The 15887-nt window shown below is 38.0% G+C and overlaps 1 protein-coding gene across 1 annotated transcript in view; it reads right to left on the bottom strand.

The window, feature by feature from the left end:
• Nucleotides 1-15887, bottom strand: part of LOC122550676 (GRIP and coiled-coil domain-containing protein 2) — a 68695-nt gene that overhangs the window by 31255 nt on the left and 21553 nt on the right. Inside the window, exons 8-10 of the mRNA XM_043691765.1 lie at nt 9493-9593; nt 9303-9401; nt 7832-7951 (exon numbers count right to left, since the gene is read on the bottom strand). Of these exons, the coding sequence (XP_043547700.1) occupies nt 7832-7951; nt 9303-9401; nt 9493-9593 (320 nt within the window). The remainder of the gene's footprint in view (nt 1-7831; nt 7952-9302; nt 9402-9492; nt 9594-15887) is intronic.

Below are 15887 nucleotides of genomic sequence, written 5' to 3'. Positions count from 1 at the left end.
TTCCATCTGCCATTTTTCTGCCCATGTCTCCAACGAACCTTTATCCTGCTATATCCTCTGATAATCCTCCTCACTATCCTCAATCCACCAATCTTTGAACCGTCTGCAAACTTACTAAGCAGACCAGCTAGGTTTTCCTCCATAACATTTATGTAGACCACAAAAAGCAGAAGTCTCAGGACAGATCCCTGTGAAACACCACTAGTCACAACCCTCCATTCCGAAAAGCATCCTTCCACCTCTGTCCTGTCTCCAATGACAGGGCCAGTTTTGCATTCATCTTGCCAGCTCACCCTGATACCATGTGACTTCACCTTTTGTATCAGTCTGCCATGAGGGACCTTATCAAAGGCTTTACTGAAGTCCATAGAGACAACATCACCTGCTTTTCCTTCAATCATCATCGCCACCTCCTTAAAATACACAATCAAGGTAGTGAGGCACGGCCTCCTTCACACAAAACTATGCCAACTACCGCTAATAAGTCAATTTGCTTCTAAATACATATACATCTTGTTCCTGAGAATCTTTTCCAATAATTTCCATACCACTGATGAGAGACTCACGGGTCTGTAATTTCCTGGATTATCCCTGCTACTCTTCTTAAACAATGAGATAACATTGGCTATTGTCCAATCCTCTGGGACCTCACCTGTGGCCAAAAAGGATACAAAGATCTCTGTCAATGTTCCAGCAATTGCTCTCTTGTCTCCCTCAACATTCCAGGATAGATACCATCAAGACCTGGGGACTTAACAACCTTAATACTTTTTAAGACGGACAACACCTCTTCCTTTTTAATAGCAACTTTGCTTAGAAATGTGCCCCTCCAACAAATCTTTCTCTTTTCTGAATACCGACACAAAACATTCATTTAGGACCTCATCTACCTCTTCTGGTTCCACACATAGATTCTCTCCTTTGTCTTGGAATGGGCCAACCCTTTTTCTGGCTACCCTCTTGCTTTTTATATATGGACAAAAAGCCTTGGGATTGTCCTTAATCCTGTTTGCTAACGACTTTTCATGACTCCTTTTAGCCCTTCTAATTCCTTGTTTAAGTTCTTTCCTATTTTCCTTATATATTTCAAGGGCTTCATCAGTTCCCATCCTCCTGGGCCTTATATATGCTTCCCTTTTCTTTCTGACCAAGTTCATAACATCCCTGGTCATCCAAGGTTCACGTAATTTGCCATGCCTATCCTTCACTCTCACAGGAGCGTGTTGCTCTTGAACTCTTATCAACTGCCATTTGAAATACTCCCACTTATTTTTCCACTTTGCAGCCAAAATATCTAATTCAAGTAGCATTTTATGCACTGAATTAAATAAGGAAGTCTTAAATCAAATCAACGTCATCTTTTAATGCTGTCTAATATAACTGCTACTTCAAAGAAACTCGATTTGTCCAGTTTTTTTGTATTAAGTATTAAGTGAACAGAAGTATAAAAATAAATCTATAGATGAGGGTCATTTGGAAGGATTAAAATACACTGGTGATCTTTCTGATCTGGAGTCATCTTGAGTTGCAAATCATAGCTTCAAACTTCAGTCAAGAAGGGCTGTATAATATTTTGTTTCTCTTACCCACAAAGTAGTACTAGAGCATCCACACAATTTACTGAGTTTACCTAATTTACTGATATTCCTTGCAGTAACAGAAGATACTATTTAGGAAAGGATGAAAATCAATTTGTTGCACAGCAGGATCCTTTTTGTTTGGCAAAGTGGCCTTGAAAATCCTAATAATGGACAATATTTTCATATCATATGCCATAATATCAGAAAAAAAAATGCCTCCCTCATCATTTCAAACATTTATAAATTACTGTGACTTAAATTAAAAATTGGAAGAAATTAACTATTGTGACCAATGGTGAATTTGCTATTTTCCAAACAATACTAAACCTGTTGAAATTGCAGTTACATGGCATACACTCCCAATCAAAGCATGGATTTTAAAGAAGAAATGAGGGATCCTTTTCATAGCACAAGCCTTATGTCATAGGTTTAGGGAGGCTGCTCTGCACAACCTGCTGCCTATGTGTAAGAGAAACAAAACAATGAACTGCCCACCTCCCTAAAGTTTGGAGGTCATATAATCCAGCTCTTGAAAAGATCATTCCAGAAACATCACTTTGTCTACCTTAATTCAGTTTCACATCCTTTTCAGAAAGGTTATCTTAACTGCATGTCTATTTACTCAAAAATAAAAACAAAATGTATCTACAAACAAGAATGAGACTGAGTTTCAACCTTCATTTCACTCTATAAACTTAAGCAACAGTAAGATACCCACCCTCTAAAACAAAAAAACCAAAGAACTGGGAACTGGCAAAAGCTGTATAGTTTATTCCTGATATCGAGATGGAATTATATAATAAATTTTGACATCCTACTATTCACCCGTTAACTAGAATTCCTATAGTGTGGAAACAGGTCAGTTAGCCCAACAAATCCACACAGGCACTCTGAAGAGTAACCCACCCAGACCCATTCCCCTTCCCTATTACTCTATAGTAGATATATACTATACTATAATACTCTATATTTCCCCTGACTAATGCACCTAACCTACACATCCCTGGACTCTATGGGCAATTTAGCATGACCAATTCACCTAACCAGCACATCTTTGGACTGTGCAAGGAAACCGGAGCACCTGGAGGAAACTCACGCAGACACAGGGAGAATGTGCAAACTCCACACAGACAGTCACCAGAGGCTGAAATTGAACCCGGGTCCTTGGCCCTGTGAGACAGCAGTGCTAACCACTGAAGCACCAAACTGCTCACTAGTGGTTACACAATTTCAGGAGACATTTGCTGCTGTTACAGCATTTATATACATTTTGAAAGAGACAACTCAAGTCATCTGTTAAAAAAACATGAAAATGGCATGTTCACTTAAAATGTGAATCATTTTGAGGTTACACAAAACATTTTTCTTTGAGTTGTACAAATAAATAATGTTAAAAGTCACTGCACTGTCTCATGGAGAGAAGTAATTTTTTTGTGAGTTGTGTTATTTGGAGATGGTAGGGTATAATCAGAGCAATTCTGAATGAATCAAAACAAACTTAAAGCAACCAGCTATTTTTGTAAATAAAGGGCAACTTTCATTTTTTCCACAAGCAATTTGAATGCGCCCAAATATGTTGCTATTTATACACACTATATATACAGCTGTTACCGGTTTTAAAAATGCTGAACCACATTAATTCCTAATAGATTACTTTCAAGTAAAACCATGAATCAATTATATAAAGTAGAAAATGTATAAAAATGAACTAAACTTTCCATTTGTAAAGATCTGTTTAAATAGTCCACAGCATTAAATCACAGAATGTATCACTACCACTGTACTTATGTTCATAGCTGCAATGATTCCTGGTTATCATCCCTCAAGCCTGACTTTTACTATATCCACAGCAATGAGAGCATCATGCACAAAGTTAACAGTAAGATCTTTTGTGATTCCAATCATGACACCATAGCCCTACATTTCCCCTCTCCAAAAATAGGCATGGGTGACCTGTCACCAAAACGTTTGCACAAACATATGAACAAGGAACAAGAGTAGGCCACCCAGTCTTTCGAGACTGCTCCACTATTCAGTAAGATCATGATTGATCTGATTTTAAACTCAACATCTACATTCCAGATAATCTTTCATCCCCCTAGTAATCAAGAATCCACCTGTCTTCTGTATAATTGAAGCATAACTTCTCTACTCGAGCATTCAATTCCCCTTGCAATTAAGCATTGCACTTTATTAACTTTCCTGATTACTTGCTGTACCTGCATTCTAATCTTCATGTACTAGGACACCCAGATATCTCTACATTCAATCACCACCTAAACAATTTGCAACTTTCTTACTCCTTTTGCCAAAGTGGTCAATTTCACATTTTCGACATTATATTCCATTCTCCAGATCTTTGCTCAATCTCTTACCCAATCTATATCTCTTTGTAGGCTTCTAATGTCCACTTCACAATTCACTTTCCTACTTAGCTCTGCGTCATCAACAAATTTTGTTACCACACTTCCAAATCCTTCATCTAAACTGGAAATAGTTGAGGCCCCAAAACCAACCTTTGTGGTACACTACTCATGGCATCTTGCCAGCTTGTAAACTCCATTTACTCCTACCCTGTGCTTCCTGTTAATCAACCAATCTTCTATCTACGCCAATGTGTTAGCCGCAACACCATGAGTTTTTATTTTCCATAATAATGTGGCATCTTATCAAATGCCCTCTCAAAATCTAAGTACAATACATCTAATGGCTCCCTTTATCCTTAGCACAAGTTACTTATTCAAAGAACTCCAATAAATTAGTTAAACATCATTTACCTTTGACCTTGCTGGTTCTGACTGTTCCTTGAACAAAAGGTTTTGAACTATTCCAAGGCCCCTGTTATAATAGCTTTAAAAATTGCTTCTAACATTTTCTCTTTGACAGATGTTTAACTAACTGGTCTGTAGCATTCAGATTCTTGCCTCTTTCACTTATAGACTAAAGGGGTTACATTAGCTATTTTTCAGTCTAAAGGAACCTCCCCTGAATACAATGAATTTTACAACATTAAACCAACACACTTAGCTGACTAGCTACTTCTTTCAAGATCCTAGGATGAAATCCACGAGGACCTAGGATTTGTCAACTCGCAGTTCCAAAATTTACTCGGTATTACTTCCCTGGCAATTGTGATTTTGAGTTTCTCCCTCCATTTCAACTCCTGATTTACAGCTGCTCCCAGGATGTTACTTTTATCTTCTCTCAAGAAGACCAAGGCAAGCTATCTGTTCAGTTTGTGCATGTCTTTAGTCTCCATTATTAATTCCACTATTTTCTATAGGATCTTTTAACCTGCCACCAACTTAATGCAATCATATATCTTTGTTTGATTTTGATCGTACCTTTTCCTTCTTTAATTAACCATTGATAGTATGTTCACCATTTCTAACTTTTCTTAATTGTTGGAATGTATCTATTATACACTTTCTGGATATCCCTCTAAATATTTGGCACTGCATCCCTATTGACCTATCCCTTTACTTAAGTTGCCAGCTCGTTTTCACTAGATCTGCTTTCATTCCCTCACAATTGTGCTGGTTTAAAATCAAGTAGTCTCCTTAGACTCACACTTCTCTAAACTGTACAGTTCAATCATGTTTAGGTTGCTGCTACCCAGGATCCTTTCACAGAGGTCAGTAATTAATCTCATTGGTCAAAACAAGGTCTAGTATATCCTGCTCTCTGGTCGATGCGATAATATGCTGGTTTAAGAAACTGTCCTGTAAACATCCACAAATTCCTTATCTCGTTAACTTTCTCCCCTACGTGATTTTTCCAGTCTATATTTATGTTAAAATCCCATATGATAACTGCAGTACTGGCTCCCATCATTCCTTCTTTGATACTTGTCCTCCCCTGTGGTTACTGACAGGGGGCCTCTAACAACTTCTACAATCCCCCCCGTGCTAATAATTCCTCATCGCTAACTAGATGACTTTTACATCCTGGTTTTCTGAACTTAGGTCATCTCTCTCTCTATTCTGCTGAAATTATCTTTATTTGAACAGAGCCACTCCTCCAACCTTTGCTAGCTTCCTATCCATCCTGCCACATACTCTTTAGTTCCAATCCAGATGATCCCACAGCCACATCTCAGAAATGACACTAGATTGTGCTTATTTGTGTCAATTTGTACTACTGATCCATCAGTTTTGTCTTGTATGTTATGTGCATTCAAATACCATACATTAAGTTTTGTCATTTTTAAAAAATATTTTTATAATCTCTAGTCATATCTGCTGACTTGCTCTTAGATCTGTATTTTCTGTCCCTTCTGCAATTGTATGTCATTCCTCCTATAACTGCAGCAATGCCATTCAGGCTTTGTTCCCTCATCTTGCAACTTTAGTCAACATATCTACACATCGCCTCAAATAATTTAAGTATCCCAAGGTTCCATCCTCTCACCCCTCTTTCACCACAACTGTCCCTGAGCAAATATATCTGTTGGGATTTTCTTGATATCTAGGTATTTGCTATTAATATCAAACTTGAATTCCCCATACAACTCTTGATTTAGTGACTGTTTTGTGTTGTCAGGTTACTTATCTAAATTAATTCACGAACAATTATAATTCTTCCCCAATTAATTTTGAGAAAACCAAAGCCATTTTGTTGATTTCCTTTAAAGGACTTGGAGCTCTCCAGTACTGAAAATGGACCATTGCTTTTGACTGGTGTGGGCTCAATCACCGAAGAATCCTAATCCTATTTTCCAGCATTTGGCCTATCTTCTTGTATACATTGGCATCACAGTGTACATCTAAATACTTTGTAAATATTGAAAGTTTCTGCTTGTATCACCCTAACTGACAGAGTTCCAGATTCCAACCTCCCTCAAATGAAAAACCATTCCCTCACACCCCTTCTAAATATTCTGCCTCTTCCCTCAAATTATATTCTCCCCACCCATTGATTCCTCTGCCAAGGGGAACATGTTTCTTCCTGTCTAGCCTGTCTATGCCCTTCATAGTCCAGACTCCCCTTCTGGCTCTCCCATTCCAGGAAAACAACCCTAGCATATCCAATTCCTCTCATAGCTAAAACACTGGCAGAGCTAACATCCCAGTAAATCTCCTCTGCACCGTCTCCAGTGCAATCACATCTGTCTATTGTGCAGAACTGCACACAATACTCCAGCTGTAGCCTAATAAACCTTTTACACAGTTCCAGCATAACCTCCCTGCTCTTAAACCCTACACCTCAGCTAATAAGCGAAAGTATCCCATATGCTTTCTTATATTACTTTATCTATTTTACCTGCTACCTCAAGGGAACAGTGGATACTTGGTGCTTCCCAAGGTCCTATGTTCATCTTGTATTTCCTTGACAGTGGAGGTGCTCCTCAGAGTTCACTAAGTTTTTGCTTGGCTTTTCCATTGTTTTGGAGATCAGGTTGTGAGTAGTGAATGTAGTAGACTAGAATGAAAAAAGTACAAATGAAAAGCTGCTACACCTGAAAGAATAGGAGGGGCTTTGGACAGTAAAGGGGGAGTGGTGAGTGGGCAGGTATTACACCTTCTGTGATTGCATGGGAACTTCCACGGGGAACAATGAAATGTTAGCAGTGATGGAGGAGTGGATGAGGATGTTTCAGAAGGAATAGTCCCAGGAAAACCTTGACAGTATAGAGGAGGGAAATATGTGTTTGGGATTGGCATAATATTGGAGTTGGCAGAGACTGGGTGGCCACTTTGTGAAACACCTCCACTCCATCCATAGGAATGACCCCAACCTTCCAATTATTTCAAATAGCTTTGACTACCATTCACAAAGGCCATTTATTTTCATTCATGCAAGATGTACTGCAACTGTTCTTACCTCAATAGATCACCACTGAAACTCAAATACAAGGTTTACATTATATACAGAATTAATTTCTCAAAATCTCCTCACTACATTGGCCTGCCAAGACGTAATCTCCAGAATACATCCAAAACTCACTTCATCGTGAACGCAACTACAAACACTAAGAAAAATCTCAAATATCCAAGAAGCTTTTGGACACCTTTCTTAACCCATATTGCTATGCTCCCTCTGGTTTAATTTTCATTATTGTCTTTATTAAAGTGTTATTGAATTGCATACTATTGGCATTGGCACCACAATCTCAACATGGTCTTATTACAAGATTTTCACAGTAGCTCCTTAAACTTAGTAATTATGCAGTTTAAATAAATGAAGATGAACTGTGAATAAATGGAACAATATTGCTCAGTTGGCAGCAGCACAGGAAGACAGCTTGGTACCTGTTGAAGGCAAGCATGCAAGTGTTGCGTAAGCTCTTCCACCTGACGTTCAGAGTTACTTGCTCGTGATTTTTCCATATCCAGTTTTTCTCCTTGTTTTTCATATTCTAGCAAAAGATTCTAAACCAAAGAAACATGATCTTAAATAAACTATAACATTGGAAGAAATTAAATGTTACTCTGTCCCATAAATGCTTTTTCTCCCAATTCATCTGCCATTTTATACAACTAATTGCTTAATAAGCTTTATTAACAAGTAGCTGAGTCATATAGATGAGGCAGAGTGAAGGTGGTTTCCTGGTGGGACAGTGGTAAAATGTCTCAGGACCCTGGAGTGGGAAAACAAATTCAAACAGGGAAAAAAAACAGGCATACATTCCAACTTTATTTCTTATTTCATTGGACATGCACTTGGACAAGGACAGAATCTGTTTGGCAATTACTGCCTTCACATAAGTTACCACTCAAGGTTTAGACACAATTAGTAATTATACAGGTGGGGTACCAGAGACTAACTGCAACAGTTGGATTGTGGCCCAGTAAGGAGCCAATACTAACAAGGAAATTGGGGGAACAAGTGAAAACAGGGAAACGAAAATTGTAAATGCTATTTCCATTAAATGGAGAAGAGCAAAACAAAACAGAACAAATGATCATTTGTGTTACCATTTGCAAACCCAATCATCAGCCTTCAATCCAATTCAGGGTAAAACTAAAATCAAGTTTTTTTTGGAAACAACGTAAATATACTCAATTGATTGAACTAAATGAAACAACTCGAACAGGTGATAACTTTGTGCCCATTGAGTCTTCCACATTGCTCAAATGAACATGATATTTACTCAATTATTAAATCTATCCACAAATGAGAAAATAATTAAACTAGCCATTATTATAAGATTCCATATAGTGAATAATGTCTACCTGGCAATGATTACAAGTAAAGATTTCATAGAGTGAGGAGGGGATCAAATCACCATCATCTGAGAGATACTAACTGATGTGGATTCCAAATATGATTTGAATCTTGAAGAAGAATCTACCTGTATTAATTATCACAATGGAATTAGCAGGAACTTCTCCTATTTCAAATACAGCAGAGGGCATGGGATATTTAAAAAGGGAAAATGAAGTCAATTTTCAACATTACATAATTTATCTACATTAAAAAGCAATAGGAGCATCCCTCTCAGATATTCCTCAGCCCAACTACTACCTGAGCTTTCTCTTTTTCAGTAAATTTCATAACCACCTCCAGAGTATTACTTATAGATTTCCTTCAGCTGTCATAAACGCATCACATATGGAACTTTACAGACAGCTTTCTGATAAGTTAAATGTATTGTATGGCTTTCTATTACCTACTCTGAATAATACTTTCATAAAAAGGGGAACACACAGTTATAGAGAGGTCATACTTTCGCTGACCTTTTGTCATCTTTCACCGCCCAAATTTTATTTAATTATGTACCTTGTAGCTTTCTGCACCTTGCATAATATCTTTCATAGAAGACGACAATCTGTCTCGCTCAGACTTCATAATCTCCATCTCTTCTGTTAACTGTAGCACCTAAATGAAAATAAATATCCTTTATATAATGAGAACAATGTGCTGGCACAATTTTTAAATGGAAAGAGAAAACTCTCGCTGGATACCTTACCTGTTTCTTGCTGGCATCGAGCTCCTTTTTAGCTTTCACCGCGACAGCTTTAAGCTTGTTTATTCTATTTTCCTTATCATTGTTTACTTTTTCTAGAGCAACTGTTTAAAATAAAAACATTACAAATAAGCCAACCACCAATTTTTCTTCCCATTCTATGTTTAAAAATTTTTATTTGAATATTACTTCCATGGCATTGCTCAAATTAAACACTGGTGGTGCTCAAGAACATCCACTTTGGTTCATACAGAGTGGTCATATAGAGGCAGTGTAAAAAGAATGCAAAGTTAGATGCTTGGTAGAGGTTAGAATTCATTACAATAGGTGAAGATATTACAATGTAAATATTTGAGATAAAAAGTAAACTTGAGGAAGTGAGTATGTAAGTTTTTGGCCAGAGTTTTATCACTTCTTTTTATTTATTCGTGGGATGAGGGCATCTCTGGCCGGGCCAGCATTTATTACCTATCCCTGATTGCCTAAAGGACAGTTTTTAAGAATCAACCACATTGCTGTGGGTCTGGAGTCACATGTAGGCCAGACCAGGTAAGGATAGCAGTTTCTTTCCCCAAAGATGTTAGTGCATCAGATGGGGTTTTCCAACAGTCAACAACAGCTTCATAGCCATCATTAGACTCTGAGTTCCAGATTTTTCTTTTTGTTATTTAATTCAAATTCCACCATCTACCATGGGCGGGATTCAAACCTGGGATCCCTGATCATTACCAGGGTCGCTGGTCTAACCATCTATCGATAATACCACTAGGCCATCGCCTCCCCCTTGTGGAATTAAGTGCGCAGTTTAAAAAAACTTAACATATAATTAATGAACGTAGACTACATCGCAGAGCAAGTTGCATATCTAGACTGTCGCACGAGTGAGTTTGTGAACAGTGAAACCGCTTGAATAAATATGCCTGTAGTGATGTCTCCATCTCAAATCTCTGGCCCAGAAAATTTGAGTTAAAATGGATACTCACTGATGAGGGACTTGTTTTATGAAGAGAGCAGTTTAGGCCCATACTCTCTAGAGTTTAGAAGAATGAGTAAAAATCTAATTCATGTATATAAGATGCTAAAGGGGATTGACAAAGTAGACGTAGAGAGGATGTTTCCTCTTGTGGGACAAATCTAGAATGAGATGTCATTGCTTTAGGATAAGGATTAACAGATTTTAAAAACAGAAATAAAGAGAAATCACTTATTTCAAAGGGTTGTGAATCTGTGGAATTCATGACCCCAGAGTTAGTGGATGTTGAGACAGCAAGGAAATTTGAGGAAATAGGTAGATTTTTGAAGGGCTATGGGGAGTGGAATGGACAGTGGAGTTGAGGCCAGGACAAGATGAGCCATGAGTGTATGGATTGGTGGAGCAGGCTTGAGAGACTGAATTGCCATTCTGTGCTTTATGTTGGAAAAAGGCTGACACAAAGGGTGGGAACAAACATTCAGACAGCTGCTCACAAGTTGTAGCGAGATGCAGGATCAGAATGGGGTTGGTTATGATCTATATGATACACTGTAGAGGTGAGTTAGAGAAATGGACTGGCAAAAATTGATCTGATTGAAAAAAACTGATCTACCTGTTAGGATAAGGATGAAGACTGTTGAAGCCACAACTGAAATAGGTGGAATAGGTCAACCAGGACATTGAAATGGTTATTAATTGTAAGTATCTAAATGTCAAAGTAGATGATAAATTATATTGGAGGGAAGAGTATATAGATGCACTGACCAAAGGGCATACATATAATACTACTTCAGAATATTAAAAGGTTTTCCAACAGATCCAATAGTAGAAAGCTCTTGTACTTGGTTGCCCTTTTGGGGGATTTGTCAAGTACTGCTGTCTTAGGAATCAGATTCTTAACATCCTGAGGTTACTGAACCAGGCTGGAACAGTACATGATGAGCAGATCTTTCTTGAAGAAATCTGAACTTGAAGACGTTTAATGCGAGCAAGAAAGCACAAGTGTCAATGGAGATGTGAATCACTCCTCATTTCATTATTATGTGAGATACATTAAGAGTGAAGGCTACTGTCCCTCAGATGCAGGATGAATTAGTTACTGAACTTATTTGTCATTCTTTATAAGAATTTGTAATAGCATTTTGCTGTACAGATAAAGATAGACATTCAGGTTGGTACTCACTGCTGATTATGTAAATGGCTTAGAATAGTTTTTGTTAAGTTTATATTGAAGTTAGATATCAGCTTGACAAACTGCAGCCAAAATACACCAAACAGTAAGCAAATTTCAGTGGAAATTCCTGCTCAATTTAAACTTAATAAAACCATAATACTACAGTCGTATCAACAAAATGATCAGAAACATCACATGCAAGCCTCATGAACAACACTGCAACTTTTTTTAAAACTTAGGATATAATTCCGGGACTAGTTGTTGGTTATCAAATGTCCTTTGTATTGTTAGAATGCCACAAATTTGTAAAAGGAAAGAGAGTATTCAGTACAGCATGTATACTGCCACACTTATTATCATAAAGCAATTCTTCCTTGAGGCTTTTCCCTGCCTAGTTGATGCTTTTCAACTACAAAATACAATACAAAATTCATTAAGAATTTCTATTCCTCTAAGGATGATTAATCTACACATCAACAAGCTCAGAAAACTCATCTTTTGATAGTGGTAAACTACACCATATTTATGATGAAATTCAGAACATTAAGAAACACTTTCTCTCTGCCCACTGTCCCATGCCACCAAATTGGTTAATTTGGCCTCTCTTCAAAGGGTTAAACAATTCTTTAAAAAGAGCCAGAACCAGGATTTTCCTTGGGCTACATTGTGACTGAAATTTGTTCATCAGTTTAAAAGAGAAGGATGAAAAACATTAACTACGACCTTCATGAGAATGGGAGGCTGAGGGAGGGGTGGGACTATTCAGCCAAAGTTAGAGGATTGCGGACATTATGGAGGGTTAGAATAAATGACAGAGATGAGGCAAGACAGGAAATGGAGGAATGTGACATCGAAGATGAGTGTTTTTAAAAGTGACATTATTTAACTGACAGTCTGTGTTGGTCAGCAATCACAGGGGTAAATGGCTATACAAGATTTGGCACAACACAGGACAAAGGCAATTCAAGACTGATGTGAATAAAATTAGAAAACCAAAGTAACATCAGATGCAGGGAGTAAGTATGTAACAAAATACGTCTTTTTCAATATGGCATGTGATGTTAGCCAAGTATCTGGCAGAACACTATCATTAATGGATCAAATGGTAATACAGCAGAGTTTTACAGCAGATCTGAGGCTGTTAGATTAGCTTTTGGCTTCAGTGCCAAAGGTTGACAACTTCCTACTAGAACGAGGATGAAGATTTTCAGTTCATTTCAGTCATCCTAGCAAAAACGTTTTTAGTTCACGGAGATTCCAAGCTGAGAGAGTTCTTCAAAATGTTAAAACCAAAGAGGATTAGGCATTCGGAATCATGAGAAGTTCATACTAGCAGACTTGGAAAGTAACCATAAAACCATCTCAGCAGTTCAAGGGAGAAAAAAAAGGGAACAGTCAGTTAAGTAAAAAATAAAGGACTTGAGGTAAGAGTGATATTTCTCTAGATTTGAGTATCTGTGAAAGGACAGTATTGAGAAACAGGTTGTTTATTTTGCAGCTGTGTTAAAGTTTTTCTGTTTTATATTTAGCTTGTTTTTTTTCCCCCTCAAAAAATCTATGTTGTTAAAGATCAGCTGCAACCTCATGTCAATATGCTTCAGTAATTAATCACCATGGTAACTAATTGCAAAAACTGAAGATAGGATTTTTCAAGCCAAGTTTTTATTCTAATCGTAATACCTATTTTCACTGTTTTCAGGACCAGTTTTTCCAGGAAAAAACTACAACCAAAAGCCTCAATGAAACTCAAGTATACCTACTGTCATCAAGCTAGAGTACATTTTACCAAGAAAAAGGGAGAACAAATCTAACATTGCACGCTCAATCATCAACAAAGTAGTTTGAGGTACTGTTGAAGTACTGTATTATCCAGAGCATTTACTAATAACCTACTCCTTGGGAGTTTTCATTTTGTACATGCAATGATGCTGCTCCTTTAACAAGGTTATGTCGTCCTTGGTGTTAACATAGAGACTCCGGGAGGTCTAGGTTTGAAGGCTGTTAGGTTCAATTTGATTATAGCTAGCAGATACTGCCTCAGGCTTTCAAGTTTTAAATACAACATTTTTACAATGAAAGGGGAGTGGCCAGTTCTCCCAGCTCAGCTTTTCTCTGGTTTGGTTTGAGCAAGCAGATTGGTGAAGCTGTTGGACCCAGGGAAACAGGTCCGTGATGATCCCCCCTCTCTTTGACGGTTGGATATTTCCTTTTTTTTGCAAAAGGGTGCTTATGGGGATTGTTGCAAGTATTTGGAACAGCATTATTAAGTTGGGATAATCTGTTGGGTTTTCAGATAGGTTATTATTCTACATTCTGTTCTCAATGTTTTGTGTTTCATTCAGTAATCGTGTAAATAAATTATGTTTTATTTAAAACTAAGTAGCTGAGCCAGCTGCATCTCTCCTGGAATATTCAAACTACACCTACTTAAAACAACTAGCAAAGTTAGGATCTGGCCTACTTTCTTAAAATGTTTTGAGGGGTCTGGCCTGGTCCATAAAAATCATCACTCAGTTCCAAACTTCATTACAGCTTTGATTAAACAAGGAAAAAGGATCTGAATTCTGGAGATGAGACAAGAGTACCTATCCTTTAAATTAAGGCAATATTTAACCAAGTGTAGCCTCAAGGTGACCGAGTAAAATTGAAGTCCACTGGAATCAGTGTAACCTGACAGACTGAAAGCATACAGAGCATAAAGGACCATGTTTGGAACTGTCAAATGTCAGCTCAGGAAAGTTTCCTAAATCCTTCTGTTGCTGCAATGACCTTCCATCCTTCCTAATATCTAACAGGAGATGTTAACTGATGACTACACTATTTTCAGTTCCATTTGTAAGCCTGAAGAAAATCAGTTTTCTGTAGACAGCAAAATGGGGACAAAATTCACTTGGGCTGATAATATTTGCAGCACTCAAATATCTGACAATGATGGCTTCTAACAAGGAAGTCATATCATTTCCTAGTGGCATTCAATTATCATTGTTAAATCTTACACCATCAACAACCAAAAGGTCACAATTAGCCTAAAGTTTAACTGGACTACCACATTAATCTTGTAACAAGTCAGAGGTTCTCCAATATGTGGCAGGTAACTGATCTCCTGATATTCTAACACTTTTCCATCAACTCAGACACAAATCAGCAATATGATGAAATGCCCTCCACATGCCTGGTTGAGTTCAACTGCAACAACAATCAAATGGTTTGAACACCAATTAGCCTCCGTGGTTGGCACAGAATCCATCAGCTAAACATTCATGTCCTCCACCAATGACATACAGCACCCGTGGCATGTACCATTTACACGATACACTACAGCAATTCTTCTTGAACAGCACTTTCTAAACCCACTGTATTCAGAAGAACAAAGGCATCAAAGTACCCTTAATTTCTCCTTCGAGTCTCACATGTCATCCTGACTGGGAAATTTATCACCATTCATTCATTCATTATTGATCCTATGACAATCTCGAATTCTCCACTGAACAGTACAGTGTACCTACACCGCACAGACTGGAGGTGTTCAAGAAGGCAGCTCACCAGCACCTGGTCAAAAGCAATTAAGGTCAACTAAAAATATTGCCTTTGTCATAACATCTACATACCACGGAAATGAAAAACTATGGGCTGAAGAAAGAATGGATGAAATATGAGAAAAGAAATTAATCAGTTTGAAAGCAACATGATAGAGGTTTAAAGTACTTTTACTACAGTTATCTGGAACAGGAAAATTATGCTTAATGTGGAACTTGCCGAAAAAACAGATTGCTTAAGAGTTAGGCTTTAAAAATGATTTTCCGACAAATGCACTATCAGTTTTATAAAGTTGTTGATCAGTCACAAGTGATTGAAATCCTATTGCGTGACTTAGCTATTATTAGACAACAGACCTAGTATCTTCCCAGTTTGATTCTCACTAGACAAAATCACTCAGCGACTTGACACTGACATTTTCTACAAACCCACCGATTCCCACAGCTACCTGGATTACACCTCTTCCCACCCTACCTCTTGCAAAAATGCCATCCCGTATTCCCAATTCCTCCGCCTCCACCGTATCTGCTCCCAGGAGGAGCGGTTCCACCATAGAACACACCAGATGGCCTCCTTCTCTAGAGACCGCAATTTCCCTTCCCACGTGGTTAAAGATGCCCCCCAACGCATCTCATCCACATCCCGCACCTCCGCCCCCAGACCCAACCCCCCCAACCGCAACAAGGACAAAACGCCCCTGGTGCTCACCTTCCA

The sequence above is a fragment of the Chiloscyllium plagiosum genome, chromosome 6, assembly GCF_004010195.1.
Source record: "Chiloscyllium plagiosum isolate BGI_BamShark_2017 chromosome 6, ASM401019v2, whole genome shotgun sequence".
In the NCBI taxonomy this organism is placed as follows: domain Eukaryota; kingdom Metazoa; phylum Chordata; class Chondrichthyes; order Orectolobiformes; family Hemiscylliidae; genus Chiloscyllium; species Chiloscyllium plagiosum.
This window is presented reverse-complemented; position numbering and strand designations above follow the sequence as displayed.